The sequence below is a fragment of the Alexandromys fortis genome, unplaced genomic scaffold (genome assembly GCF_014885135.2).
Source record: "Alexandromys fortis isolate MF-2015 unplaced genomic scaffold, M_Fortis_MF-2015_v1.1 scaffold_23, whole genome shotgun sequence".
NCBI classification, from domain to species: Eukaryota; Metazoa; Chordata; class Mammalia; order Rodentia; family Cricetidae; genus Alexandromys; species Alexandromys fortis.
This window is the reverse complement of record NW_026067907.1, coordinates 13,378,890-13,403,724: the sequence shown is the minus strand read 5'-3', so window position 1 is coordinate 13,403,724 and position 24,835 is coordinate 13,378,890. Positions and strand designations below refer to the sequence as shown.

The following is a 24,835-nucleotide window of genomic DNA, read 5'->3' as shown; positions in this document are numbered from 1 at the left end:
CCCCCCCCCCCGCATCAAGGCTGAGCAAGGTATCCCACCATAGGGAATGGGCTCCAAAAAGCCAATTCATGCACCAGGGTTAGATTCTGGTCCCACTGCCAGGGATTCCACAAACAGACCAAGCCACACAACTGTCGCCCACATTCAGAGGGCCTCCACAGCTGTCAGTCCAGAGTCCTGAGCACCCACTAGCTCGGGTCAACTGTTTCAGTGGGTTTCCCTATCAGGGTCTTGATCCCCCTTGCTCATATAACCTGTCTTCCCTCTCTTTGACTGGATCAGGAGCTTAGCCCAGTGCTTGGCTATGGATCTCTGCATCCGCTTCCATCAGTTACTGGATGAAGGTTCTATGATGACAATTAGGGTAGTCACCAATCTGACTAGAGAAGGCTAGTTCAGGCACCCACTCCACTACTGCTAGGGGTCTTACCTGGGTCATCCTGTGAATTCCTGGGAATTTCCCTAGCACCATATTTCCCCTAACCCCATAACAGCTCCCTCTATCAAGATGTCTCTTTCATTGCTCTCCCTCTCTGTCCCTCCCTCAACTTGACCATCCCATTCCCTCATGTTTCCATTTCCCATCCCATCCCTTCTCCCCCACTGCCAATTTACCCTGGAAATCTTATCTCCCCTTCCTAGGGTGATCCATGCATGTCCCTCTTAGGGTCCTTCTTGTTCCTTAGCTTCTCTGGGGCTGTGGAGAGACGGTTCTGTGTGTTAGAGAAGCTATACTCAGGCCGTGGACAGACGGCTGTGTGTGCTGGAGGAGCTGTGCCCAGGCTGTGGACAGACGGCCGTGTGTGTTGGAGGAGCTGTGCCCAGGCTGTGGACAGATGGCCGTGTGTGCTGGAGGAGCTGTGCCCAGGCTGTGTGTAGACGGCCGTGTGTGCTGGAGGAGCTGTGCCCAGGCTGTGGACAGATGGCCGTGTGTGCTGGAGGAGCTGTGCTCAGGCTGTGGACAGACGGCCGTGTGTGTTGGAGGAGCTGTGCCCAGGCTGTGTGTAGACGGCCGTGTGTGTTGGAGGAGCTGTGCCCAGGCTGTGTGTAGACGGCCGTGTGTGTTGGAGGAGCTGTGCCCAGGCTGTGTGTAGACGGCCGTGTGTGTTGGAGGAGCTGTGCCCAGGCTGTGTGTAGACGGCCGTGTGTGTTGGAGGAGCTGTGCCCAGGCTGTGTGTAGACGGCCGTGTGTGCTGGAGGAGCTCTGCCCAGGCTGTGTGTGCTGGAGGAGCTGTGCCCAGGCTGTGTGTGCTGGAGGAGCTGTGCTCCTGATGTCGTGGCTACACCGTCCTCTGTTTTAGGAGCGGCTACACATCTGAGGCTGTAGATCCACAGTTGTCTGTGTTGTCAGTGTTGTGAGGTTTTTGTTTTCCCGTGTTCATGGTTACTGTGTTTTAGGTTCCTACATGGATGTTGATGCCTGAATGGTTTCTCCTGAGTAGAAGCTTCTTTCTGGATCACAGCACCAGTGCCCACTTGGCGTCTTCCGCTGTACATACAGATCGTTCCATGTCTAATCTACTATGCTGAAGCTCCTGGAGATGAGAATGAACTTGCATTACGGGTTTGAGGGGAGAGTAACTCCTGGGAGCTGGAAGCTTTCCGCGTGGCTCTGTCTGTACAGGAGTTGGCACCTAATTGTATTTGGCTCCTGGGCGCACTGGAGGTAGCTGTGTTTGGAGAAGGAGGTGGTTATTGCCTCTACAGTGGTGAGTGTGGTCAGTCTTACTCTGGGACCCTGCTGGATGTTTGGCTCCTCTTTTCTGACTTGTGTCCCCTCACTGAAATACAGGTTTCTCTTTTTTCCCATCAGAATTCCCTTGATGAGCTTACCCAACAATTCGTGTACTGAAGGCTTACCCCTTGTTTCCATCTGGAGCTCCTCCTAATTCAGCCTCCAGAGACTTCCTGTCAGAAGTTCCTCATCTTGTCTAAGAGCACTTTAGATGGCAGGAACCGCTGCTCCTGCTCTACAGAGCCTCCTCTCACCATCTTTCTGTCTGGATTCATCAGAGCTCCGTCCTTCAGTCGCTCGGGTTAGGACCTCAGCTCACTCCGCACCCAATCATTGTTGAGTTCCATCTGTTTTACCTTTAAACCTTGTCTTGCATTTGGTCACCTGTCACACGTCCATAGGTGCTAAAGGCACAAGCTGCCAAATCCTTCTTCCGAATTCTGATTTACTTCTAACCATCTTCTTTTGCCTCCATCTCTCTGTGCCTGTGTTGAGGGTACTCTCAGAGTCACTCAGCTTCTGTCCAGAGTTCCCTCAAAGCCCAGCAACTCCTCACCCATGCAGAGAAAGAGCCATGCATGCGGCCCCACCCTCAGCCTGTTGCAGCCCCTGCTAGTGTCCCGGAGTCCCTAGGTCTGGACACAGGTGGTGGCTGCACTTGTCCTCCCGCTGCTGGGTCTCCGCCCTCCCCAATGTGGCACGCGTTTATGTGGGCTGCCGCCACTGGTCCTCCATGTACCTCAGTCATCTGTTTCGCCTCCTGGGGTTAACTGCTGTGTCTTCTCCTCATGCACGTTAACCTTCCACAGAGGCAGAGGCTGTCTCTTGGGAGCTGGTCCTGCAGATGTTGAAAAGATGCTGGATAGCATGCGTAGCCCAGGCTGGCATGTGTAGCCCAGGCTGGCATGCGTAGCCCTGGTGCTTGTGAAAGAAGGCAAATCCTGAGTGGTTTTGTTTGTGGCACACATGCATTCCTTTCTGTAGCATTCAGTCAGGGTTCTCGGAAGGATCAGAGCTGGTACAGTGAAAGTGTGTGTGTGAGTGTACGTGTGTGCACGTGTGTGGAGGGGAGTATCAGAGCACCTTATAGGCTGTGTAGATCAATAATGATTGTCTCCTAAAAGGTCAGGAATCTGGTAGTTCAGTCCCTGAAACTGGATGTCTCACCAGTTCCAGTTTGGTGCTGGAGTCCGGTGAAATTCCTGGAGAGCAGCTGGCCTTCCGTCTATCATAGAATCCCCGCACAGTGGGCTCTGATAGCAAAGGAATGCCCCAGGAACAAGGTAGGTGAATTTGCACACGGGAGTGAGGGCACACAGACAGAGAATGAAAGCTCCCCTTTTCATGTTCTTAATGTGGACTGTCACTGAAGGTGTGTTCTGGACTTAGGGTAAGTCCTCTAACACCAAACAATCAGATTTAGGGTGAGTCTTCCCTGCTCAGATGGTCCAACCAAGAAAGTCCTTCACAGATGTTCCCCGCTGCTTGGGTTTTAGTTGATCTCAGATGTAGTCAGATTGACAGCTAAGCTGAGCCACCACATACAGGGTCTTTTGTTTGCCTGGTGACACATCCGTGGTGATTAGCAGTGGTTTCTGAGGCTCAGGGCAGATGGCAAGCACCGTCTTTTCTGGTTAGCTCCATTCAGTCTTCTCTGCACGTTTTGCATTGTTATCCAGGGCTCTGCAGGCTGCCGTGGAGATGTCGCCTTGGTAGTAAGAGCCTCAGGGGTCAGAGTTCTCAGAGCACACTGTCTGCAGCACTGGTCAGAGTTGGTCACTGCCAGAGCCTGAATGGCAAGGGACACAGGGAAAAGTGCTGGGTTGGTCTGTGCAGCTCTTCTGTGTGCCCGTGGCCATCACCTTGGTCCTGCACTGAGCTGCTTCAGAACAAAGACTGTGCCCACTATCACCTCCCAGCCAGTTGTTCCTCTGCTTGTATCCCCGGAGCAGAGAACAGTCCAGGACCCATTCTTGTGACATCTGATGATCTGACACTCGTATCTGGAATTTGCTCTAGGGGTGACTCCTCGAGGGACTGTCCTGGGCTCCCTTTTACAAACAGTGCTCTGTTTGAGATTTAGTCCAGATGATCGAGCTGTTGCCGTGTGTGCTGGAAACAAAATATCCGTGCTAGACGTGGAGGTAAGGACGACACACGTGGAAGTGCCAAGCACACCTTGGGTGGCACCTTCCAGGCTGGGTTCCTGTTGGTGAGTATTTCACTCCTCCTTCCCTTTTTATAGTGGCAGTTTGGTTTGATGTTTTCTTGTAAAGATGTGTGTGTGTGTGTGTGTGTGTGTGTGTGTAATCCAAAAAAACCATCTTAATCTTGTAATTGATAAGACACTAGAATCATGTTAATGTGAATTTGTGTCAGGGATATTTTTCATTGGCACATTTACCAAAACAGTTCTTTCTTGATGAGTCTCCTGCCTTAGGAGTCCCCCAGAATCTGCTTGTACTTGTCAAAACCCACTTCCCTCCGTGGCTTAGACTTCTCACTTGTTTCTTACTTGAGACAGTTTACCTAAAAGTGTATATCTCCTAGATTGGGGATTCTAGCCCAGCATTTGTCAGGCACTGGGCTTGAGCATGGGAAAGCAGTGCCAGGTGTTAGAAGATCTCCCTGGAGAGAGGGAAGGAGCCTCTGCTCCCCGAGTCCATGGAGAGTGCCCAATGCCTGGAGTGGCTGTCTTACCCACTGTTGGGAACACAGCTATGGAGGAGCTCTGTCTGCTACAGCAAGGGAAGACGACAGCCAAGAATCATGAGGTGCTTATCCTCGGCCCTCGGATATGGGAGACATTTGGGGATACGAAATATCCTAGTCACTGTTCTACTGCTGTGAAGAGACACCATGGCCAAGGCATTTGATCAGGAGCTTGCTCTTACAGTTTCAGAAGTTTCAGAGGCTTAGTCCACTGTCGTCACAGCAGGGAACATGGCAGCATGCATGGCGCTGGAGCATGCAACTCTAAACCTCGTTTATTGGGGTTGTATCTGTCTGTCTGTAGATCATCTGTAGACCTATGATCTGTCATTATATATCTTTGTATGTCTGAGCTGTCCTGACAGTCTGCATAAAGCATCGTAACATTCACACATCTTCCTGCCACTGGACAGAGAGCCCACTGGGACCTGAGCTGAGAGGCAGCTGTGACTCTCAGGCCCTGTTCTCACAGCATATTGCTTAGGGCTTGTTAGAATGTGAGCCAATCCTTTTACTTTTAGGCCAAGCCTGGGCTGTGTGAAGCTAAGAATTGAAGAAAGGGATAGCTCACTCCCTAGTAGCTGTTACCACGGTGTCTTGTTATAGTTTAGTTACTTTCTACTGGAGATCAGCTTCACAGGGAGGTGGAAGATAGGACAGGCACATTCATATAGGTGTGTGGGGGGTAGGCAGACAGTGATAGAACAAACAGATGACAGAAACAGAGGCATAAAGGAACAGTAGATAGTAAGTGTTACCTTCACCCTGAACCGTATGGGCTATTGAGAAGAGGCTGACAGGAGCCACAGAGAACAGGAAATCTAGGAGACGTTGGCTCCCTGTTTCCTACAAGGTCAAATTCAGCCTGTTCTCACCTTTCCCTTTCTGATGATGCCCCTGCCTCAGATCTTGGGTATCAGGTTTAACTGTGATATGGGTAGGACAGGCCCAGATGTGGAAGGAGTGGTATATAAAATGGAGTTTATCCGTTAAATTAAAAAAAAACCAGTGTGTGTGTGTGTATGTGTGTGTGCACATGCATGCATGTGCATGCAGGAACGCACGCCATAGCATGTGAGTAGAGGCCAGAAGACACCTATAGAATTGTTTCTCTTCTTCTACCATGTGCGTTACAGGGACAGAACTTAAGTCTTCGGACTCGGGGGAAAGGGCCTTTACCTGCTGAGCCCTTTGTCTGGCCTTGTAGAATTTACTTTAGCAACTCTCTTTTCTGTGGTGGACTGTGATTTCTTGATGTTGATAATTCTAGGAAATTCCTTGAGTAACATTTGACAAATCCTCCTAGAAGCAGTCTGTGCTGGTGGAGCTGCAGGGACATCAAGGCTCAGTGACAGCTGTGGAGTTCTGTCCCTGGCAAGCACACATCCTCATCTCAGTGTCTGAAGACAGAACCTTTAAGGTGGGCAGCAGGGACACTGTGGACATGGGGATGCTGTGGACATAGGATGCTGTTGACACGGGGATGCTATGGACATAGGGATGCTGTGGACATAGGGACTCTGTGGACATAGGGACTCTGTGGACATAAGGACTCTGTGGACATAAGGACCCTGTGGACATAGGGATGCTGTGGACATAGGGACTCTGTGGACATAAGGACTCTGTGGACATAAGGACTCTGTGGACATAGGGATGCTGTGGACATATGGACTCTGTGGACATAGGGATGCTGTGGACATAGGGTCGCTTTGGACATAGGGATGCTGTGGACATAAGGACTCTGTGGACATAGGGATGCTGTGGACATAGGGTCTCTGTGGACATAGGGATGCTGTGGACATATGGTCTCTTTGGACATAGGGATGCTGTGGACATATGGTCTCTGTGGACATAGGGATGCTGTGGACATATGGACTCTGTGGACATAGGGATGCTGTGGACATAGGGTCGCTGTGGACATGGGGATTTTGTTGATGACACTGATGTTGGATTGCCACTGCTGTGCAAGTTTTTTTTTCTTGTAACACAAGCATGACGGAGCTGAAGACAAGATGACCCAGTGGTTTAAGGCTCCACTGTTCAGGACTCTGCTCTCAGCACCCACACAGTGGTGCACAACAGTCTGGGATTCTGATTCTGGGAGAAACAATGTTTTATCTGGCCTCCATGTACACTGCACACCTGTGGTACACATACTAGTGTGCAAGCCAAGCTCTCATACTCACAGAATAGAAACGACTGCAGTTAAAGCGCATCCCTGAGGAGGCTGTTTCCTCACCCACACGAAAGCGCAGTTTTGATGCTCTTGTTGGGCTGGGTACCCCTTCATGCACTTCCTAGACCTCCAGCAATTAGAGACTGGACAACTGTGGGGACTTTCTCACATTTAAATAAAGAGGGGGCAGTGTTTCCAAATGACCAGCAGCTGAGGACCCAGTGTCCCCAGTGAGGATTCAGTAAGAAGTAAACTGAGAAAAAAACAAAGCAAAATGCTGGTTCACTTCTGAGCAGCCCCAAGTTAGCTATTGTAACTGTGGTTTTACTGTCAAAGGGTGGACATTTATCACTGTCCTAAAAGCTAAAAGTCACACATGTGTATCAAACCACAGAAGTTATGAAATTCATACTATTGTCATTTAAAAATACCCATCTGATAAGACCCAGTGGGTCCCGACTTCCCCCGGGAGTCAGCAACAGTTGGGGCAGAAAGCCATACTTGGGTAAACTATGTTGCACTCAATTTTATATTTCAGAGAGATACAGTGGGACCTCTTGTTTCACTGGTGATCATGAGAATGAAGAGAGTTGGTATTTTGGAATGTCCTCGGAGGTGTGGCCACCATAGAAGGGATAACAAACACGTGTGACTGTCATGGTTAGAATGTAGTCCTGTGGCTGAGCACCCTCTACATGTGGGGCATAGACCCAGGGACATGCTGGCCCTTCTTCACCGAGCTTCCAATGAAGTACTGATTATGTACCCAGGGCTTGCTCTTTTTTTTTCTTCTTATTAAAATTGATTTTATTGAGCTATAAATTTTTCTCTGGTCCCCTCCCTTCCTCTTGCCTCCTCTTTTACCCTCTCCCAAGATTCCCATGCTCCCAATTTACTCAGGAGATCTTGTCTTTTTCTAATCCCCATGTAGATTAGATCCATGTATGTCTCCCTTAGGGTCCTCTTTGTTGTCTAGGTTCTCTGAAGTTGTGAATTGTAGACTGGTTTTCTTTGCTTTATGTCTAAAAGCCACTTATGAGTGAGCCCATGTGATGTTTGCTGTCTCTTAGGTGTGTCTTCAGTCCTCCCAGATCCACAGGTAGTCGTCTTTGGAGTTAGGGTGTTTTCTGAAGTCTTGGGCTTTAATAGTGCAGTGATTCATCCACTATGTGAATTTTAATTCTTTAATTATTATTTGTACAGATTAATTTTTAATTGCTTAAAAGTTAGTCTATGGTTTAGCAATATTAACACCGTTTTATGTCTCTTAAAGAAATGTCTTTCATTTAAAGGTCTGGGACTATTGTGTGGGATCCTCGATATACAACTCATCCATTTTAACAGGTAAATCAAAGACTCTTAAGTTCTAGCCAAGCAGGCTGTGTGAACAAACTGTCCTGGTGTGACTGTCACCCCAGAGTAGGGGGCGACAGCTGGAATCACCGGCCTCGTCTGTATGCAGCCATCAATTCTGACTCCTGTTCACAGTTACACACACACACGCACACACCCACTGTGTCTGGGCTTCTGTCTCAGGTAAATGTGTGGAGTAGGTTAGCTCTCAGATTAAGTGCCTAAGATAGGGTCCCTGTTGTCCTGTGGAGAGGCCCAGAGCTGGCAGAGTTTGGAGGGAGACCTCTCTCACCAGTGACCAAGAGGACTGGGCAGCGTGCAAGTCATTGGTTAGCTTGGATGCTTTTGTCCATCCTGTGAATTCTAGGATAATTGTTTCTTTCATCAAATTGTCTTTTTTGTGGGCAATGGAACTAACACCTTGTACAGAGGAGTGACCAGTTTCTGTGGTCTGGCTCTCTGGGGTCCTGAGGCGTTGTGTGTGAGCCAGGGGAATGTTTCACTCGGGTCCCTGTTTCCTCCCTGCGTCTCATGGGTTGATTCTGGGGTTCTTCCCATGGCCCTCCATGTATGCATCAGTGTTGTGGGAGAGCAGGATGGCTGATGTTGGGACCATTCCTTCCTTTGAGATGGCTCATGAGAATGCCACTTACGGAAAACAGATGGCTTGGTGGCCTGCTGGAGCTACTGTTGTAGTTTTCCAAGATCGAGCATTTTTAGGTCAATTACCCACATAAAGAATATTGTGTTCTGACAGCCTGGAGTTTTCCGCCAAGCTTGGGCATGAAGTGCATTTTCTGTAAGCTTGTTGGGTTTTCCTGAACATAATCTTGTAGAACATGTTGATTGAGGAACACAATTGCAGACTGTTATGGACTCACCATGAATGCCATTTATAGCTTAGTTAGGACACACAGTGTTTCCTAACCTCTGTTTATCTAGTTGTTCCAAATTCTTGATACTTTAGACTACATTCTAAATAAAATTAAATCTCAGGGAGTTCTTTTGCTTATTTGTTTTTGTATGGCATCTGTTTAACTGTTTTTATTGCCAAGTCTATGATTTCATTGTTTTTAGCCTACAGGAACCGCTCTGCCCTGTTTAAAATGCTGGCTGAGCTGTACTTCCTCCTTCCTGGCTACCAACAGTTGCTCTAGACCTGCTCAGTGTGGGCAGATGAGGAGGGGTAACCAGGATGTACCAGCAGTCAGCTGGAGCTCATGCCCACTGCTTTTTTTTTTTTAAGTGAATCTATTTATTTGTTTTTTTAATTTTACATCCTGGCTGCCATATACCCCACCATTCTTATTTGGGACAGCATTCCTTTCTTCTTTCTTGCTCACGAATGTTTCCAAATTTCTGTTCATTTATAATTTTGCCTCCTGGTATGAAGATTTAGAGTAGTCAGCTGGAAGATGCACTGTCCATACTGAATGCCCTGTGTTCCCCTCAGCTTACCCTCTCCTGAGTTTGCTTCTCTGTGAAGAAAACAGACAGCTGGTCACTGGCAGTGCGGATGGCCAGGTGAGACTTGTGCCAGGCCTCTGCTTTGTGTTGTCTCCTGCAGTGTTAGGACTTTGTCCTCCTGTGCACCTCAGCACTGGGGTGGGGTTGGGAGGCCGTGGGTCTGCAGCACTGACCTCGATCTGCACGTTTTAACAATGCTATGCAGTACCTGAATGCAGCAAACATTAGAATTACTTGCTCAGCCATTAGCATCAGATGACTTTGAAACTGAAGATATTTATTTTAAAAAATTTAATGTAAACACTTTAGGCTTATTTTATAAAGACACTCGATATAAATATGATGAAGTCGTACATTCGAAAGGTAAAATAGTTTATTAGTTTGTTTTCTTCTTCATAAGTTCAGCTGTCATCATTGTGTGTGCTAGGGCCAGTAAGATGGTAGAAGTACTCGTGGCTAGAGAGAAGTACTCGTGGTAGAAGTGCTGTGTAGGTGTTAGTGATCTTGGGGCCCTATAGGTGACTCTGAATCACAGCTATGTCTGACCTAAGGTTCTGGACAAACTTCCCCCTGTAACCACCTGCTTAGAAGCTGTACAACTTTCAAAGAGGGGCTAAAAACAATATTCAGGGCAGCCCAAGTGTCTAGGAGAACCCAGGAGCATATCTGATGCGGCTTGTCTGCTCTGCCCCACTTTCCTTTGGATTTTACAGTAAATATCAATTCTTGAAAGAGATCTGTGTCTACATATTTTGTTTTTGTAGCTGTGGATATTTAGTTTGTTGGAGAGTCACCACTATCGCTGTGTGGCACATGTGGACCTGAGGAAGAAAAGTGAGACTTTCTCCACTCGAAGAATGATGGCCAGGCAGGGCAGCCTTCCAGGTGTGCGTCTTGTGCCCTGCAGGCCTCCTGCATGGAGGCAGCATTTAGAATCACTGGGATCTCCGTGGACAGGGTGGGAAGTCCTGACTTCTGACACCACTGAGCCCCATAGGTTCTGTGCCCTGGGCTGGAGGCTACATCACAGATCACTGTGTGGAGTCCAAGGACTCAGAGAACGGGAGAACACAAACCCTTGGTTGTCATCACAGCAGGGACTCCAGAGGGCAGCCCTGCAGCAACTGAATGGTGCATCTGGGCAAACTGGTGCCTTGTCCCCAGGTTGCTGCTTCATCGTTCCCATTTCAAATGCTGACCCATGTCCTCCTTCAGGTCTCAGGCCCTGCCTTGACCTGCATCCTTGCCCACTCCCCTACGCTCCTCCCCGGCTCTGCTGTCCAAGCTTGCCCCAGCTTGTCCACACCTGTCTCCTCCACGCCTCCCGTGCTGCTCTAGGTCCCTGACGGGGCTGGCGCTGACTTGGGGAGTGACGGCGTCTTTTCTCAGGGAGGCTGAGAGCTGTTATGGTGTGTGTACTGGCTCCCTTGCCACTCTCCTGCCCTATATATTTGTTCCTACACATAGTCACTCCTCCCTTAGTTTATATTTTGTGTATGGCTTTAAATGATTTTTTAAATTAGGCCAGGAATTATTGTCCTATATCTCTCTTTCTCTTAAAATATCAAGCCATGACTTTTGTCACTTTTTTTTTATAAGCAGTTGCTCATTCTTTACTGCAGCCCAGATCCATTTTAGGAATGGTGGCCCTGACCTCTGCAATGGCCGTCTCCTTCCCCACCCCTTATAGAATCAATAAGGGTTCCCTTTAGATTTTTAGCTTTATTTTTCTTAGTGCTCAAAGTCTAAATGCCTTTTTGATCCACGATTCATTCTGTAACATGCATTTCTGAAGGGTCTATTAGCTGACCGCTGAGAACTTTGTTGTTAGGTAATGAATAATAACTCTGTTCCCTAGAAGACAGTCGGTACCACTCCACACCTGAGGTGGATAAAAGGGAAGAAGCTGAAGCCACATTCCCTGTCCTGAGCCTGGCACACTGTGACCTCTGCCTGCCAGACACCCAGAATGGAGCGTGCGTATGACTAACGGGGCCAAAGCCGTAGGTCACTAACTTTCTTAAGTGGGCCTAAGTTCAGATTTGTGAATGGTTAAAGGAAACAAGTGTTGTGTCTCTTATTGTTACTGATTGTAATTGTTCCAAAAATCACATATTTTGTCTGAGATTTAGTAAACTTTGCCGGTTTTATTTGAGAGATAACTTTTCTAAGCAGATGCAGGCAGATAGAGCCTCTGGAGCAGGACTTTTTCTTGGGTGTGACACATCAGTCTTCGCCCACTCTGTCCTCCCAGGTGTTCCACTCTAAAACTGATCCCAAGTGAGTTTGACTCAGTTATTTCTGAGCATGGTAGGAATATTATGGATTCTTGGGAACACAAGGAAGCATTGTCTAAGAGCCTGCCTCTTCCCCCGAGAAAGCTCAGCAGCTCTAGCATCTGCAAATTCAGCTCTAGATGGGAGGGATTGTTTACAAGCGAGGAGCGCTCATTTCACTGCCTGGGCCCTGGGAATGGAGGACTCCCTCCTAGTCCATGCTATGCTGGCAAAACAGAGGCTGGAGGAGGGCTGGGTCCTGCCCTGAGTCACAGGACTTGTGTCCTTCCACAGAGTACTGAGAGTTCCTGCAGGCAAAGCCAGGGCCACACTACTGAACCCTGTCCACCTTGATTTGTCAGGTGATGTGGGAAGTGCTGGATTGTGTTCTGTGGGTCTGAGGAGGGGGTGCCTGCTGCCTGCTCTAGTGAGAGGGCTCCAGCTGACTAGTGTTGGGAGGGGTAGAATGAAGGGTCAGCCACTGCAGATGGGAGGGGACAGTTAGTGCAAACCAAGCTTGAATGAGGCTGATTGATAAAAAACACGCATGTTTGCTTTCTGATGAGCTCTGCCACTGTGGACCAGAGCTCCTCTCTGAGCTTATCTTTATTTTCACAAACGGAACTGGCAGCATCTTGGAGACATTGTGCTGCTGAAGGGTCAACACGCAGCAGGTGAGAGAGTCTGGAGAAGAGGTGTGGTGTTAGTGGAGCTGCACACACACAGGGGACTTTTCTGAGGGCCAGAGCTTAGTTCTTCATTTTATTTTTCTATCTCCTGCTTGTTCCTACTCTGCTCTTTTTCTTTTCTGTTCTTCTTCCTTGTCGTCATCCTTTCTCTTCCCTACGTTCTCGTCCTCCATCTTCCCTATGTTCTCCTCCTTCCTCCCTACGTTCTCCTCCATCTTCCCTACATTATCCTCCTCCATCTTCCCTACATTCTCCTCCTCCATCCTCCCTACATTCTCCTCCTCCATCCTCCCTACATTCTCCTCCTCCATCCTCCCTACATTCTCCTCCATCCTCCCTACATTCTCCTCCTCCATCCTCCCTACATTCTCCTCCTCCATCTTCCCTACATTCTCCTCCTCCATCCTCCCTACGTTCTCCTCCATCCTCCCTACATTCTCCTCCTCCATCCTCCCTACATTCTCCTCCTCCATCTTCCCTATGTTCTCCTCCTCCATCCTCCCTACATTCTCCTCCATCTTCCCTACGTTGTCCTTCTCCATCTTCCTTGTAGTTCTCTTCCTAATGTCTTCCCTGATTTTGCTTCTACATTTTTCTTCTACCTCTCTTACTTTTTCTACCCCTTTTATACCTCCTAAGACAATAATTTTCATGTAAGAAAAGATAACCTCACAACCATAAGTTATATATTTTCCAAAAACAAATTAAAATCTTTACACAGGAAGAAATTATATTATGATCACAAGTTACATGTCTTTCTTAGAAGCCCACAAGGAATTAAACATTTTTCTTTGTTTTAATTTTCCCACTATAACATCTTCACCCCAAATCTGTACTTCTTTTATAATTGGTTAACAAAGTTTTAAGCAGGCCAGGTACATGTCAGCAGTTCCTTTGTTCTGGTGGGTAGCGGTTTGCGGTTTCAGTGTCGCAGATTCCTCTTCTTAGTTCTAGTCTAGAGAAACTTTAGAGTGCTCAACTAACTGTCTATTTTTCTCTACACACAATAAGTCATTTAATTTCCTTTCACAACTTTGTTTTTTCAAGGTGCATACCAGGGCCTGTGATTAATTCTGTAAGGTACATGATCTAGGAACTCAGGCCTTTCCTTGAGTGTGGGGACATAATTGATTTATTTGATTATCACCCTGTTTTTACTACAGGCAGAATTCATGGGTCTATTAAATGCATGAAACTTCCTTGTTCTTATTTTCCATCTTCTGCAAATATCACTTCCAACAAAGGGTAGCTAACTTCTAGCCTATTTTTATGTTTTTTTGTATCTCTTATTGGAGCAATTTACAGAATTACCTAAGCCATTTCCCTAATTGTCTTTACCAACTGTCGTAACCACCTGAATCTGTTAGATTAACTCAGAAAATCCAGTTAAATCATAGGTCTAACTAATCATCATTGCTCTTAGAAAAATCATCTTCATTATGATTTTCAAGTTAATTGTGCAGTGAGGAGTGGGATTTTCCCAGGAAACAATCACACTACACAAGATACAGTAGGATTCCTTCACATAGCAATCACACCATGCCAAATACACCAGGAACACAGCAGCAGCAAGCAGGAGGAGCGCGGCAGAAGCAGAGGGCGTTCTGGACACAACCTTTCCAGGCTCTGCCCCTTCGAGGTGGACCCAGAGCAGCTTTGTTATCCTCTGGGCTGTGTTCCGTAAGCTCCATTGATGCCCGTGGCTCCTCTGACATGGCCACTGGCAGCGCAGATCTGAGCACTTGCCTAGATTCTCACATCGGCAGGCTTTTGGTAACCTTGCCACCGATTGCTCTTGACAACTCAGGAGAAGGTATAAACCACAGTTGTCAGAACTGAGCCATGGCCGTGCTCTCACTCTTGGGGATACTTGTGTCCAATAGACAGGGGTGGCTGCTTTGAGACTAAGCACCTTTCCCGAGTGTGACCAGCTGGAGACAGCGTTTGCGTTAGTCACTTGGATGTGTGTCCGTCCTCACCGTATGGAGGACCAGGAATGCCGGGGGATGCTGTGGCACTAACCTGAAGGAAGACTGTTTGTTTCTTTCTAAGATTAGTTTTTCCTCTGAGTGCACCAAATGCCTGTGGATTGGAAGCTCGACAGCTTTATTCGTATTTAACCCGGCAAGCGTTGAATTAGAAGCTGCTTTACGTTTCAAGGGTGAGATCTTGAACTCAGTAATCTTTGATGTTAGTCTCTTATAACTTCATTTTCTTAAAAAAGATTGATGGGAAGTACAAGTTTAGGGTAGAAAGTCTGAGCATTTGAATTTGAGGATAAGTTTATCAGTGGCCACACGTGGCCACCTACTCAGACTGTCACTAAGCTCCATGCCGCAGAATCTGAAGGACAGAGCCTCAGGCATGGACCACAGGCTCCTACGGGTTCTTTCCCCGCCGTGTTCTTCTGTCAGTACTGCTGGCAATACTGCAGTTCACTCTGAACACTTGGCGTTGGTCCAGACAACCTACAGGAGGAGCTGTCCTCTCTAGCCCTGGGATAAAGACTTCCCCATGTGTACCCACACTTCCTCCTGCCCAGAAGCCCCAGGCTCTTGTGTTCCTCAGTTCTCTTGCGTCTGTTCTTTAGATTCTGGGGCTTGCCTGCTGTTTGTGGCGAGCAGGGTTGCTGCTTGGTCCTTTCCCACAGGTCTGTTCTCCATAACACCCCACTCTCGTTAGGTACTCTAATCTCCTGCTTCTCTATACCTTGGCTGGATAAATGTATGTTCAGCACAAAATTCCCCTTCCCCTAGGCTGTCTTTGCTTCTGGTCCCAGAGGTTCAGTGTCCCTGTCATTTGTCATTTGTAATTCCTCTCGGCTGCGCCAGCATTCAAAGCCTTACTCCCTTGCATGCTTGTGCTCTGGCCTGTGTCTGGATTCCTTCCTAGCTGACTATGTGGAAAAGAGCCCCTCTCTTTCCACCTTGTATCCCCGTCTGTGAACCTCTGTCCAGGCACACACCTTACAGCACATGAACACTTATGTGGTAGTTGTAGCTAGGCTGAACAAATGAGCCAGCTATTTACCTTCATTTATTCACCTCTCAAATGTTTGTTTTGATGAAAATTAAGACTTTCAGAGCCTGAGTGTCCAAGTCGCTGGGTCCTGTGCAGTGATGAGTGAGACCATGAGCCCCGAGGTGAGTGGTGAGGCCTGTGCAGGGGGTGGTTCTGTCTGACACACTTCTCTGTGCACACATGTACCTCTTCATTGTGACAACAGTCTTGGTGGTGTTTCATATGTGAAATTATGACTCACTACACGTGGATCTCCTGTTTGTAAATGGGAAGCAGATCGCACTGTGAAAGCTGTGTTTGCGACTGGAGAGTTGGGGTGCCCCACGGGCCCCCAGCCCAGCCGTGCTGCTCACTTTCTGAGTGTCCCACAGGCACTGTGCGTACTTTCATCTATGTTTGGAAACAAGATCGCTGTGCTGGACGTCAGCCTGGCTGCCCTGCTGAGCTCCCAGAGGAGCCCCGGTGCCGGGAGAGTGCTTTCCGTGCTGCCAAGGTACAGTCTTTCTCAGACTGCAGTTACGTGCTGCTCACCGCCCGGCTGCAGTTTAGATCTTTTTCATGTGAAGAAATACTGGAACATTGGCGGCGCTCAGCAAACTAATGCTCTCTGAAAGGACAAATGTTTTATGCCATGATTTTTTTTTTACTCGAACCTAAATGCTTCATAGTTTAACATAAAATGCTAGTTTATTTCAAAGTAGAATGTAAATAATAAAATAGCACTTTCATTAAAGCATATCAATATTTTTCTCATAAAGATAAGGACCTTGATAGTTTTAATTTCCAAATATTGTAAGTCTACATTTGAATGAGATAATCTTACATTGTTCTTAAAAATGTATGTTGCATTGAAACAGTTCTGTCATATTACTGCTCTCACCATGTGACTGTTCTTATTTTAGCTCCTGTGTCCTACCAACCTCTCCACTGTATTTTGGAGTTGTTAAGGAAAGCCTTCCTAAGCCTGCCAATAGCAAACGACATGGTTAGTACAGCACGCTCTGAAACACGCGTGCGTGGCAGCCATCTCCCCTGCAGCTCTGAAACACGTGTGTGTTGCAGCCATCTCCCCTGCAGCTCTGAAACACACGGGCGTTGCAGCCATCTCCCCTGCAGCTCTGAAACACGCGTGCGTTGCAGCCATCTCCCGTGCAGTCAGCATTGCTGCATCACTTTGGGACTTGAATTTGCCAAAAGATAAATCGATACGGGATGTCCTTCTGTATATGTGCTGCTTTTGTTTGTTGATTAGTAAAGCGGTTTGGGCTAATGGCTGAGCAGAGTAAAGCCAGGTGGGAAATCACAACAGACACACAGAGAGAGAGAGAGAGACAGAGAGAGAGAGAGAGAGAGAGAGAGAGAGAGAGAGAGAGAGAGAGAGAGAGAAAGAGAGAGAGAGAGAGAGAGAGAGAGAGGGCAGAGTCGAGGAGACACCATGTAGCTGCTGAAGGAGAAAGATGATAAAATCTTACCAGTAGGCCACAGCCTCATGGTGATACATAGACGAATAGAAATGGGTTAATTTAAGATGTAAGAGTTAGCTAGAGATATGCCTGAGCCATCAGCCAAGCAGTGTTGTAATTAATAGAGTTTCTGTGTGATTGTTCAGGTCTGGGTGGCCAGAACATGAATGAAGGTCTCCGCTTACAGTAAATCCTGTGTGGCTTCTATGTCTCTCAGATTTACTGTACATTGTCTTTGATTCCACACCTCCCCCCCTGAGTTGGGCATAATTCATAGGAACTCCAGGGCCTGTCTCAATTGTGATGTGATTCCTTGGGAGACTTGCAGTGGTGCCTCTGCTGGACCCCGAGTAGTTGCACAGTGTATTAGCATATCATGCACACTTCAGTCTATGTTTCTGAGACATCTGCCAGAATCACATCCTGTCACAACTAGAAATGGGTTCTTGTATTAGCAAGGCCAAAATACAATTTTATTGGTTATTAAAAAATAGGTTTTGATTGGTTTGTTGTAAACTGTAGCCAACTAGTCCTCATGTTGATTTTTTCAAAATATAGTTTAAAATTAGTTTTCATGTTAGAAGGCAGAATTCATTGTGTCCCAGTTTTCTGTATTGTAGGAATCATTGCTGACTGATGCTCCCTGTTTTCCTTCGTTTTCCAGTGTAAACTCACAGTCCCTTAAAGTCTCCTGATTGACGTAGTTAAGAGGATTAAGCCCCTTCCAGTCAGATCCGTTCTGTATAGATGCCACATCTACATGTTTCCTGCCTTTTACCCCCAGGCTACTGGCTTGGCCTCTTCCAGATCTCCAGACCTGGTTAGATGAGTCACTAACATCCCTTGTGTTTCTAGGGCCCCTATCAGCTAGGGCATGCACCCCATTCTGAGGAGTAAGTCATTAAACCCTTGAATTTGATCTGTAAGGCGGGCAGCCTGTCCCTGTTTTCACCATGGTTCTTCCTGGTTGTCCCCTCAGTGGAATTCCTGTCAGGTTGAGTCTGTGTGTTGTCCATTTCTGTGTGTTCTTTGAGCAGGGACCCTGTACTGGCCTGTAGTCCAAACACATTTGAAATACATGCTGTTGGCTGGGCATGGTGGCATATGCCCTTAATTCCAGCACTTGGGAAGTAGAGGCATTTGAATCTTTGTGAGTTCAAGGCCAGCCTAGTGTATAAAGTGAGTTCCAAAACAGCCAGGACTGTTACACAGAGAATTTCTATCTCAAAAGCAAGCAAGCAAGCAAGCAAACAAGCAAGCAAGCAAATAGAAACAAGAAAGAAAATAAGTGCACGGTGTCACTCGTGGTACGGTTTAATATATTTTCCATTGCTTTCTTGCACCCTTTGTCTCCATGATGAATTTTTGGCTGTTTTTTCTTTGGCTTCTGTATGGAGCCTGCATTTCATTAGGTCAGAAGGTCATTTTGTTAGAATCTTCCTGGTTTGGGGAGTCTAGGTTCTTTTTTTTCTAGGGCAGTGAAATTGCGATGTTAAATGTTTGCTGCTTCTTTTATATCCTGGCATATAGCTGTGAGGAGTGTCACAGAGGACAGGCCCCTGGTTTTCCACAATAAAATCAGGTCATCTGGTTATACATCGGCACCGCAGTAAGTACCAACCATCACGCCTCTTGTGTCAGTGGCAGAACTGACTGCAAGAATACCACTGAGATGGTGTTCTGTGGACAGGGCGCAGGAGGAAAATGTGAGCTAGACCCCAGAGTACACAGTCACCATAAGGGTGGCAGCCGAGCAGCCAGCTCTTGTTAAATGCCCACTGGCTGTTGGTCTCGGCTCAGCTTCGTGTGCTGCTGTCGGACCATAAAGTTGGTTGTAGTGAGTGGGAAGCTGGAGGGTGGAAAGTGGATAAAGGTGGTGCGTGACCTCATCATAACCTGACTAAACATCTTCAACTTTTTGTGAGCCCAGTCTCTCTGAAATTTGTAGCCTCTTCTCTCTCTCTTTTATTTTTTCTCCCTCTCTCTCTCTCTCTCTCTCTCTCTCTCTCTCTCTCTCTCTCTCTCTCTCTCTCTCTCTCTCTCTCTCTCTCTCCCATGGACTCCATGCACTTAGAGCACGTGACAGGGTTTTGGTCTCTGTCATCTCCCTGGTGGTGTTCTTACCTTCATCCATGCCCACCCACTCACCTCAGCCTTGAGACCCCACTCAGACCTCTCCAAGGCCTCTGACCTCAGTCATCCTGTGTGTAACTGCAGCTCTAGCGCCCCTCAGCCCTCAGTATCTTACCGTGCCTTTTCTTTCCCCAATGGCAAGAGCTGTGGGTGCTGTTTACCTGTCTATTTTTTTAATAATTTATTTAACTTTATTTTATGTGCATGGGTGTGAAGTGTCAGATCCCTTGCAACTGGATCTTCAGACAGTTGTGAGCTGCCATGTGGGTGCTAGGAATTGAACCCGGGAAGAGCAGTCAGTGCTCTTAACCACTGAGCCATCACTCCAGCCCCCTACCTGTCTATTTTGTAGACCTGTGCTTGGGGCAGTGCCTGGCTCATTAAACTCTTGATTAAGACACAGATAAACAGATGGCAGGCAGATAAAAGGAGGGATGGATGGGTAGAGAGATGGGTAGAAGGAGGGAGAGATCACAGATGGAGAGAAAGGTGAATAGATAGAAGGGTGAGTTAGTCACAGGTGTGTCCCAACTGTGGCCCACTGGCCACATAAGCTACAAGATAGCTATGACCGCAGCCAACATAAAACAATATGAGATTTTTGTGTGTTAAGTTTTAAAATTTGATTAAATAAAAGTAGTTTTGAGCATGAACTTCAGAGATGACAGTATGATCCAGAGAACATACCCCTGAATGAATGTTGGCAGATGGATGGATTGGAAATTCATACAGTGGAAGAACAAAGCAGCATTTTAATCTGAGAGCTTAAATGTGGGTTCGGAGGATCCACACTGGGTGATATGGGAGGCTGTGGTGGTCCTGTTGCTGCCCTGGAACGTTGAGCTGAAAGCATTAGATAGGGTCCCTGAAGAGGAGGTGCTGCACTGTGGCATCTCTGGGTCAGGATGCGTGACTGCTCTTGGATTCAAGAACAGAAGGCAGCTGAGAAAAATTATGTAAGTTTGTACATGTTTAATTTTTCCTTATAAATGTAAATAATTGTTAAGAGTGATATATGCATATGTATATGTGTTTTCCTCCCAGTGGGACTATGTTTTCCCCAAAGACCAACATCAAGCATATTAACAAAAGAACTTCCAAATGCAAGAACAGTCACAAGTGGTATGTAATTGAGTGCGTGCATTATATAAATCTGAACAACTTAGACACACTCTTAAAGTGCTCTCTTGATTTTTAAACAGAAATATGACCATATATGCATAAAAACAAGTACAAATACATCACTGACATGCATCCTTCAAACAAAATATGGTTGTCTCATTTTAGTAAACCTTTGGGTATTCTGCTCTTTTTATTATGTTGCTAGTTTTGAAATAGTGAGTTTTTGCTAAAATGCAGTTGTAGGAGAGTATTGTGTCTGTTGGCTGACCACGCCTGAGACACATTTTTGGTCTCCGTAGTGACAGAGGGGCGGTTGCAGAGCCAAAGTTGCTTCTCAGTGTTCATGGCTGGTTCATTGACCTGGACGTGCTGTAAACACAACCTGAATGCACAAGGAGGGTTTGGGGCCTTGGGCGTGCTTCAGGCAGAACTGTGTGTGACATATAATGAACGTATACTATAGTTGATGAAAAAGAGATCATGGACTGCCTAATGTAAGATTCATCTTCAGATAGCCCACGCCTACATTTGAACAGTGAGTGTTTTTACAGAAATGCTTACTAGAACATGGAGTGCTTGTGATAGACTTGGATCAGTTGCACCTATTACCGGGGCTTAGCGTGATGCTTTAATGCATATGTACAGTGTTCCTTGATGAGACCGACCTCACTGTATCACTTTCCTGGTCTCTAGAATCATCACTAGTCTATGTCCAGGTCAACTTCAAAATATGAGCGAGAACGTATGATATTTGAGGTTCTGCATTTGGTGTATCTTACTCAACACCTTTCACTTCCCATGCAGTTTGCTACAAATGGCAGAGTGTTATTTCTTAATGGCTGGATTTCCTTTTATAAGATTTATTTTAATTTTAGTGTATATGTCTGTGAATGCATGTGTGTGTCCACAGAGGCCAGCAGAGGGCGTCACACCCATGCCGTTGAAGTCACAGGCCAATGTGAGGGGCCGCATGTGTGTGTTGTCAACTGCTGAGCCCATGTCTGAATACTTTTTCATGGTGGATATATACCACATTTCTTTTCATTCCTGTATTGATCAACCTAGGTTGATCTGTATCTTAGCTGCATGAACACAGACTTAGCCTCAGCTTAAGCCTCAGTGAACACAGACAAGCAAGGAGCCTCCTTGGTAGTGATGTTATTTCCTCTGAGTCTGTGCTCAGGAGTAAGATGGATCATATGGTAGTTTTCATTTTAGTTTTATGAGGCATCTCCCTTAGTGTGTTCCGTGGCAGCTGTTGTAATTCACATCTCCTCAACAGTGGGTCAAGGGTTTCTCTGCCTTTACATCCTGGCCAGCATTTGTTATTTACTTTTTGTTTTCTTGGATGGTAGTCTTGGGTGTAGTGACACTGTAAACCACCTCAAGCTGTATTTTCCTGTCGTCGGGACACTGAGTCTCTATGTACTTACTGGTCATTGCATTCCTTTGGGGAGTCTATGTTCAGAGCACTTCTTCAGGGGTTTGATATTCTGGATGGAATTGAGCCGTGCTTATTGGCATTTTTCTTAAACATTATTTTTTCTTTTTTTACCTTTCCTGTCCATTTCTACTAGCTTCCTCATCAGTAGGTGACCATGTACCCATAGCATAAGGTGTCTGATCCCATAGAGTACTTACTTGGTGTTCCCAGTGATGCTGGGCCCCGTGAGTGACCTGAACCCCGTGCTCCTCATGGCATTTTCTCCTATACGGAGCCCTGTTCACCCACTGGGCTGTTTTTTTCTCTGACGACTCTGTTTTATACACTGAGCAAGCCACTTCTTATACAGTTTTGGCTCTTGTGGGGAGAGGAAGCAAGCAGGCATGGTTCTGGAAGGGCCCTGAGGTTTAAGAATGGAATCTCCCCAGAAAGCAGTCTCCAGATGCCGACAGGTGTGGGGAAGGAAGAGCGATGCTCATTTCCTGGAGGCATCACCAGCTCCTACTCAACACGAATGTATAAACAATAGCCTGACCTTCAGAATAGCATCCAGGCAACCAGACAGACCCCTCCAAGGTGACTGATTCTGTCATAACCATGTAGGCAGGCAAGCTCATGTCCCCTTCACAGTGTGAGAACCTAGAAGGGAGAGGATGCCTGGATCAAGATGCTGGTTGAGGAAAGTGGGTCTTCATGGCTCAGTGAGTCCTTAGACACAGACTGCTGAGAGCCTCGCAAACTCTGCTCATTGGAGCCCTGCATGTCTCTACTTAGGGATGCAAAGTGCATTTCTGGCTTAGGGTATTTTCCACTTAGGAGTTTATCAAGCCATGACTGTAGTTAGTATTATAATACCAACCCATAGATGTGTGAAACTAGGGGCTTGGAAGATGGCTTCATGGTTAAGAGTGCTTGCTATGCAAACAAGGGTCTGAATTTGAATCCTTAGCACCCACATAAAAGTTTGAAGAATGACATCTGCAGATGACCCCTGGTCTCCTTATGCACATGCCCACATGTGTACCCGCACATGTTTATACTACACACAAACCCACAAAGATATGTTTTTGACAATACACAATATAAATCTGTTTCAAAGAGTTGTTTATGAATGCGACTATAAAAAATTTTATATAGATTTTGAGCTTTAATCATATAAAAGGATATATCTAAGTTGAGCAAAATATACTTAATTTCTAGTTTATTTCTAATTTCCCTTGAGCTTATCTCTTGGTTTTCACTATGACCTTCCTTAAAGTAAGGAATACTCTTTGGAGCATTGCCTACCCAGAAATCTCAGCAGGCAGGTTGCGGTGGCTCGGGAGCCTGTTGCTGTGAGCTGTCTGCAGTACTCAGGTAAGCCTCGGAACCATTTGCCCTTCATACCTGCAGCTGGATTCTGCCCACTGTTGTGGGGTAAATTTGTTTTTGAAGATCTTGGTTATATTGGTCAGGATTCTCTAGAGGAGCAGACCACATAGAATAAAAATAGACATGGGAGTTGAATGACTTGCAGACTGTAGTCCAGCTAGTCCAACAATGTCTGTTTCCTGATGGAAAGGCCAAGAATCCAGTAGTTGTTCAGTGCTTGAATCTGGATCTCAGCTGGTCTTTAGCTGTGTTGGGATCACAGAGAAGTAAGTTCTAATAGCAGTGAAGGAATGCCTCAGCATCAGGATAGATGAATTTGTCAGAAACAGTGAAGGGCAAGTAGGCAAAAAGCAAAAACTTCCTCTTTCACATCATTTTGTGCAGGTTGCCACCAGGTGCAATCCAGACTTAGGGTGGGTCTTCCCACCTCAACTGACCCAGACTTAGGGTGTCTTCCCACCTCAACTGACCCAGACTTAGGGTGGGTATTCCCACCTCAAGTGATGCAATCAAGAAATCCCCCACAGGTGTGCCCAGCTTGGGTTTTAGTTGATTCCAGATGTAGTCGAGTTGACAATGAAGATAAGTCATCACATTGGGACTGATTTTCATAAGCAGTGGTTGGCTCTAGAGTGAGGTGAGGCTCCAATTGTACTTGACGAGGGCCATCACAGGACACTTCTGTCCTTCAGTGCGGCCACGACGATACGCATATGTTTTTCATGATGACCCCTTCACACAGGAGCCTGGTTAGATGGCTTTTCATAGACAGAAGCTAGATATGTGACCACAGAGGGATCACAAGGTGGTCTTGACACTGGCCTGTGAGTTGTGTCTCTCCCTCAGGTGGACCCTGTCTCATAGGAAGAGCAGCATTGGCCTCCCCAGTTGCTGCTGTGTTCTCAAATGTACCCCAGCTGCCTTCCTCCCAAAGCTCTTTTATGGGCTCTCACATTTTTCTTGATAGTGTTTGAAGGGGGTGAAGTGGCCGTTGGTGAGTATCTGTGGCTCTGTGAAGGTGCCCTGACCTCCTTCAGAGTGTTTTCGGTGGGTCATCTAGAAGTTATCACAGTTTATCACTCTGGATAAAGGAACTCTTCAGATAATTCTAGACAAACACCTTTTGACGACTGAGTGTGCACTGCTGTCAGTGAGCATCTTTTGACGTTTGCTGTGCTCACTTTATGAAGCTGCACATTTGGTGAAGATCCCCACTTTCACTGTTGTGCTCTTGCAGCCATGTCCCTTTGTGTGTCTTCTGTGAGAGGAAGGCTGCAATGGTCCCAGAGACAGCTACTCTATGAGGGTTCTGCTGAGGGCTGGCTCAAGGCCGGATAGACCTTGGGAGTCTTGTTATGTGTTCTTTCAGATGCTTCACTACCTGAGAAATGACTGTTTATCTTAATGTTTTCCACGTTAACAGTCGGTTGATTAGTGGGATTCCCATGTTACGATTTTATTGAGCTGTTTACTTAATTTTTTTTAAACAGGGGACGGACAGCAGTTGGCCTGTGGCTTAGCTAACCATCTTTCCCTGGTCTTTGATGCTAGCCTTTCTGGAAGACCTGCTGCTTTTTCAGGTATCCTAAATCTTGAGGAATGGGGAGTGAGGGAGGGTGGGTGTTGTGGGCTGTGATTGTCAGCAGCAGACTAAGCTCCAGATTAGTACACAGTGGCTCTTAGTGGGCTTGGGCTTCTGGGACAGATCACTGCCAGCTACTAAACCAGGTATAGCCTGTGTCCTCCCCAGTGCATATGTTCTATAAGACAAAGCAGCAACCTATAGCTGGAGCCCTTGTGGGCGAAAGTTATAGCATTTGAATGGTTTGGGGGCAGTAAAGGAAGTCCACTTTTACAGAGCTATGTTTAATTT

General features: G+C 46.7%; 1 protein-coding gene across 1 annotated transcript in view; it reads left to right on the top strand.

The window, feature by feature from the left end:
* The window catches only part of Wdr27 (WD repeat domain 27), an 83,615-nt gene that overhangs the window by 4,495 nt on the left and 54,285 nt on the right, over positions 1–24,835 (top strand). The window contains exons 2-16 of the mRNA XM_050135945.1: positions 1,855–2,036; positions 3,755–3,879; positions 5,754–5,867; positions 7,916–7,967; positions 9,430–9,500; positions 10,208–10,328; positions 11,302–11,419; positions 14,466–14,569; positions 15,484–15,551; positions 15,801–15,922; positions 16,332–16,414; positions 18,423–18,501; positions 20,070–20,147; positions 22,850–22,947; positions 24,453–24,542. Coding sequence (XP_049991902.1) covers positions 1,855–2,036; positions 3,755–3,879; positions 5,754–5,867; positions 7,916–7,967; positions 9,430–9,500; positions 10,208–10,328; positions 11,302–11,419; positions 14,466–14,569; positions 15,484–15,551; positions 15,801–15,922; positions 16,332–16,414; positions 18,423–18,501; positions 20,070–20,147; positions 22,850–22,947; positions 24,453–24,542 — 1,505 coding nt within the window. The remainder of the gene's footprint in view (positions 1–1,854; positions 2,037–3,754; positions 3,880–5,753; positions 5,868–7,915; positions 7,968–9,429; positions 9,501–10,207; positions 10,329–11,301; positions 11,420–14,465; positions 14,570–15,483; positions 15,552–15,800; positions 15,923–16,331; positions 16,415–18,422; positions 18,502–20,069; positions 20,148–22,849; positions 22,948–24,452; positions 24,543–24,835) is intronic.